General features: G+C 38.0%; 1 protein-coding gene across 1 annotated transcript in view; it reads left to right on the forward strand.

Annotated features, from left to right (window-relative positions):
- Positions 1-6,106, forward strand: part of LOC109478192 — a 31,557-nt gene that overhangs the window by 20,574 nt on the left and 4,877 nt on the right. The window contains exons 11-15 of the mRNA XM_019779651.1: positions 191-436; positions 2,378-2,570; positions 2,743-3,045; positions 3,299-3,471; positions 4,757-4,961. Coding sequence (XP_019635210.1) covers positions 191-436; positions 2,378-2,570; positions 2,743-3,045; positions 3,299-3,471; positions 4,757-4,961 — 1,120 coding nt within the window. The remainder of the gene's footprint in view (positions 1-190; positions 437-2,377; positions 2,571-2,742; positions 3,046-3,298; positions 3,472-4,756; positions 4,962-6,106) is intronic.

A 6,106-nucleotide genomic window follows, 5' to 3' on the forward strand; every position in this document is an offset into this window, starting at 1 on the left:
GGGGGGGGGGGGGGGTTGAGACATATTTTAACATACCAGCAAAATAAAAGTCAAACTATATAGAACGGCACATTTTTGACAACTCAAACTTTCTGACGAATATGAGGAATTTTACCTCTTGTTCTTATATAAATAACAGTTGAATTACAGGCAATATTATTTTGTAATTTTATTTCTCTATTCATCACAGATCTCAATATGAGTTCAGCAATGAAATGATGGTGGTCCAGGGAGGAGATCAAAGGATCGCGGCCGCCATCACCGAGTTCTACACAACGTCTTTTGGAAACGAGTTAAAGGACTGGCTAGAGTCCATTGACGAGTTTCCAAAAGCCTTTGAGTTCAACATGCAGCTCATAACCGACCTGCTGGACTTGAACTTCGACACGTTTTTTCCTCAAGGAAACGAAACAGTCGACTTCGGTTGCTTTGGAAAGTAAGCTTGTAAATGTATTGCAGTTTTATCGATCTCAGACACTGTATTACTGTATTACTGTAATATAGTGCTGTAATATAGTTACTATATTGGTTGTAGCTATATTGGTGGGATTCTGTTTGGCTGTTGAAACATGATAAACATAGACATTAATGCGTATAAAAAGGAATTTACGTGAAATGTCTCCACCGATTTACAAACCAAAGCCACCCTTTTGGCCAAGGCAATATTTCTAAAAGATAAGGCTCCTTCTGCAAATGGTGCAGATGTTCTAAGACAAATGATTTAATCATCTCAACAGCGAGAACAACCACCTGAAAATTGGCCAATCAGACCGTTGCATGTAGAGTACATGACAATTGGCTCTTGCTCCCCATACTAAACATGACAAAAACAATATATTTGATATAACATGGTGCCAGTTTACAGTGCAATCCAATTATCAAAACTAGCGGCAGCCAATCAGCAAAAAGAACCACCAACTACACATTAACCAATCATGTTGTAAAAATATAAAAGTCCTGGGGTATTTGCCTACTCGAACCCCATACCAAATATCAGGTATGTTTTTAGCCCCAAAATTAAGAAGCCCCATCAATAAAGAGAAATGACGAAAGTAGGAGAAGCCGGAGAAGAAGAAAGGTGTTTATTGGGTAAAAAAAATACATGTGCGCCAGTTGGAAAAACTTTCTTTTACAGCATCAGCAGGCTATATTAAAACAAAGCATTATATATAGATAAATTCTATAATGGTATTAACTTAACGTTAACGTAGATTTACACGTACACAAGGAATCGTTACTTGGGTACTCAAGCAACTGGATATATTGGGTACTCAAGCAACTGGATATATTTAAAAACCTACACATGTCATAAGGTACAGAATTGCCATCATTCACCATTAAGAAATCATAAAATTTTCGCAATAATTATGCAAATTAGGTCATCATTTGTATAATTGGTATCTGTTGACGTTCTATCTGGCATAAATTACATATATTACATGTATGAAAGTACATTGTACTATAATGTAAAACACTGTAATTATAGAATTTCCTCATTAATTATGTAAATTAGGTCCTCATTTGCATAATATTTAATCGTGTACATCAGCTACCTACCTACCTATCTGGACTTATTGGCTTTTAAAGATTTCGCCCGAAAGTCCCCTGCAGTTCCAGAACAAGCTGGTAGGGGGACCAAACACATACCACTTATTTCTGACAGTAAAATGTATCTGTCACCAAAAATTCAAGACCATAGCATGTTCAGGATAGGTTCGGCAGTTCTCCTGCAGTACCAAGGTCACCCACCAGGAGGCCCATATTTGACCTTGACCATTGTCTTTCTAAGACCTACCAGCATACCAAATATCACCACAATCCATAAAGGCGTTATGAAGTTATGCTGACTACAAATGTGCGGAAACACACACACAGACAGACACACAGACACGCCAAAAACAATACCTGCATTTTCATGGAGGTAATGAATGTAACTAACATAATCATCATGCCTCCGGACTATGAATCCGATGAGGCACACTTGATAAAGTTACTCCAGTGTGTCCTATCTCTCATAGCGGACACTAATGCAGTCCCTGCGAGACCAGCGTCTCTCTCTAACATGGACAGAAGTCCCACTCTACGTCTCCCAGTAGAAAGCCACTGTACTAGTCTACAAGCTGGTTCGTTACTACAAACAAAATGCCCTACAAGGGCGAGTCTACGTCGTCGGACTACAGATGAAATGGGCCATAGAGTTGTTTGATTGTTAGATGTTTCCTCCATGAAACATTATACACTTTTGTCTCATTCTGGCTGTTCTTGACTATGACGGGGCAAAGTTTACTATTACAATGTCCCTTCATCGTCAATTTGATATAAAGAATAAAGCTTTGTTCTGTCATCTTAATAATATACAACCTCATTTTCTCTGTAGACGAGCAGGGGAGATGAAAACAGATAAACAAGGTTACAAGTATTACGTCCAGAACATCGGTGCCGGCGCCAACAAGACAGGCAACCGCACAGAAATCCGCTACTGCAAGTTTGGAGCAAGAGAGGATATTGAAAATTCCATATATGAAAGAAGACTGGCCCTCAAGCGGGCCATTGGTGTTTATTTATTGGAGGTATTTCATGTTGACTACCTACAATTAAACACGCGTTGTGAAACTAATTAATGGTGAAAACAATTATCATTTCTGAAATTTTGTAGGTAAAATTTATTACATATGATATAAAAAAGAAAAACTTTATACTAGACAGTTTTCATTTTATATATGTAAGAATGTCTTATTTCAGGGTCCCTTCGTTCCCTCGGAGTTCCAGATCCCGGCCGGAGAGCCCGGATGTGAAACTGCTGAGTTAATGTTTGACGATTCAGACGTTAGTTCCCCCAGTTGGGACGAATTGACTGGTGGAAATGAATTCAAAGTCATTTTTGATTTACCGTACAAAATTCCAAATCTTCTTGCAGCCAAGGCTGCTCTCAATGTTAAATTTGTGACCAAGTTTAAAGTATGGTTGACTATCAGAGAGGGTCTTAAGCCCCATTTATATGATGGACACCAGAATGGCAACAGCGGCGAAATCTCACAGCGCAAGGTAACACTTTATTTCATTGTCACTAAGGAGCATTAGATTTACGTAGGGGGTATGTTTGAAATATATTTCAGAATGCCAGCTTTTTGTCCATGGATTTTTTGTACATGCTGTACATGTGTAATACGCTTCAAGAAGATACAAAGCTAAAGGTGGACGTTTTAAAGCAGTTTATTGCACAACACACACAGCCATATATTGCACATGGCCATGTTTTTTTAAACGTTTTACCATACTTAATCAATGTTACTCCCAGATAAGTGTTGGAGGACTAGTTATGACGTATGAAGAGGATACGGGCACCTTTGTGGTGACGTCAGAGGACTATGAAGCGTCAAAGTTAGTCATTCCCGACCTACCTGCCTGGATCAACGGAATGCGTGTTGCCAGAGCAGAATACAAGTCACTACGAGAACATATTAATAAAAAGTACGTCATTGTGGAACCATGTTACCAATACAACTGCTCGGTTAACACTACACAAACAGTACACCTGGGACCACCTGGGACCACAGCACTATATTTTCTGTAATATCTCCTTTTTGTTTCTAAGGTTTTTTTCACAAAGTTGTCCATCGAAACAGTGCAGAAAACTCAGTTTCCCCCATTTTTTCAAAATTTTAATTTCTGATTTTCTTTTGGGGTCCGCGGACTTCGGTTGTAATGGATACACTGGCGTTCTTATACATTACTTTATTTTCGTTTTTATATCTTTTTATGCACTTATCGTATTGCCACCAAATTGAGAGAATGGTGTAGTAATAGAATTAAATTTAACAACGTTGGTGTAATTAGGACGTTATATTACTTCAGAGCTAATGATGTGGTCCGCCATCTTGGATGTTAACCAATGACGTCATTAAATTAGCATATATTATGAATATTAGATGATTTAACTCATCTTTAATTATGTAAGATGTTAATAAGAAGTGTTATTTAATTTTTTTCAGATACATTTTAAGAAAGGTCACCAATTTGAAATTTGATGGTTCTGGCTCAAGCCGTTCAGGCGCTATCTGAGATTAAAGACCACTCGTTCTGAATAGGGTTTAAAAATCGGGAATTTTTCCTTTTGTCTTTTCTTCACTAAAAAATAGGTAAAGGTCAAAATGTATGGCTCTTGTACGTAATGTGGACTCAGAGATTTGCACATCAATTTGCATAACAATTGAGCTGGTAGCATGTTGATAATTTCTAAAAATTAGCAAAAAACTGTTCTGGGGTCCGCGCGGACCACAGGTGTACAGATTAATCAGTCCGGGAAGGTGTACTGTTGAGGGTTAATATTATTATTTAACTAGAACACAGCATAGACTTGATCTAGTTTGTTTGCTGAGGAGCGAGCATTATATAAAAAATGAGGGAGCAGTGATTTAACATGGTTTACCATTAGCCATTTGCATTTTATTGTTTTTAACGGTAAAACTTTCATTGTTTTTAACGGTTTACTGTTAAACTACACAGATTTATTTAAAAAAAGACCATTGAGTCTGTCACTTCCCTGATTGTTTTGCCTCTTTCATTCCTTGTTCTTTCCGCTTGACTCTCCATTTTGCCTTGACGTATGGAATTCAGAGGAGGGCCCTGACTAGCACGGGCTTGACGATCAAGGTCGTTTGGAAATTTGACTAAGAAGGATTTTTTTCTTTAAGTTTATGAAAACTCCGCCAGTTTACATCTACTACAATAACGTGTTTTTCCTCCCCTTCTTTAGCTCAGATCATGGTCAACAAGTGCATATGCCCTGTAACATGTGGTGGTCAAACGCCCTCCGCATCGACCCTACGAATGGAGGAAAGTGCATCCATTTTACGGCTGCATCAGAGGGAGACATATTCATCGTGTTTGCGGGAAGCCCAAAGGATCAGGAAACATGGATCACTGTAGAGATATCTACCAGTGGCGTTGTTTTCTATAAGGTTATTTGTGTTTTTCCTAGCTGAGATAGCAGATACCTACGAATTTACTTCGAATTGTGTACTTTAGCTAACTTAAAGGCAACTTGATATTTGTTAAACATTTATTCAAACAAATTGGAAAATATGTACAGGTATTGTATCTTACATCACCACAAAGCCTTTTCATTTATTTATTCTTAGTTCCTTTATCCAGAAGGTTATGTGTAGGTATACCATATATTGGTATTTTTAAAATCCCTTAAATCATTGTAGGGATTTTTGCGACGAATCTTATCGTATGGGGTAAAAACTGATCCCATAATGTTTGCACCAATATAGTTTTTGTGTGTCTCTTTTGTTGTCATTTTTTAGTATTTATAGTTCCATCAATCTATGAGAGACGATTTGACATGAGTAGTTTTGAAAAATGTCTGCTCATTATCATAATTTATGCAAGGAATATGCTTACAGCGAGCCAAGACGATTACCTTCGACCCCAATTCCATACGCAACTAGGTGTAGTTTCACACACAATTTTTGAGTTTTCTAATTCAACATCCAAATGGCAGCAGACAACTCAAGCAAATACATTGCCTGGAGCCTGGAAGAAATATTGACGACAGCAAAAGACTCACATATGTTAAAGAAGCAGAGGTCAGTTTTGACCCCACTGGACCACGCATATATTTTCTAGAATAACCCAATCAAAAATGTTCCAATCTAAGTAAAAACGTGTGAGAAGTTATAAGACGTATGAACAAACAAACTCATTGAACAAACAAACTCATTGGAGTTTTCGACACGAACTGTCAGAATGGCACATATCATTATACGCCCGGGGTCAGTTTTGACACCAAACGGTGGTTTTAAGGTCAACGTTAATAACTCCTCAAGGTATCTGATAGATTAGTTGGAGCTTGGACGACGAAGGTCAAGGTTAATTATTAATAAATTAATATAGCGGTAGAGCAGCGATGTTCATGGTTTGTTGACTTGCGTTGTGTTCTTGTATTGATATTTGGTAGGTAGATTTGAGTTATAAGAACAGCGGTCAAGGACAATTATGGTAATCTAGCGGCTTTGTACGGTGCTGCAGCGGTAAGGGGGATATCGTAAATATGTTAACCCTATCTAGACCGGGCTTTTTTGGGCTTGGTGGGACCGGG

Source organism: Branchiostoma belcheri, unplaced genomic scaffold, assembly GCF_001625305.1.
Source record: "Branchiostoma belcheri isolate BF01 breed outbred unplaced genomic scaffold, Haploidv18h27 scaffold425, whole genome shotgun sequence".
NCBI classification, from domain to species: Eukaryota; Metazoa; Chordata; class Leptocardii; order Amphioxiformes; family Branchiostomatidae; genus Branchiostoma; species Branchiostoma belcheri.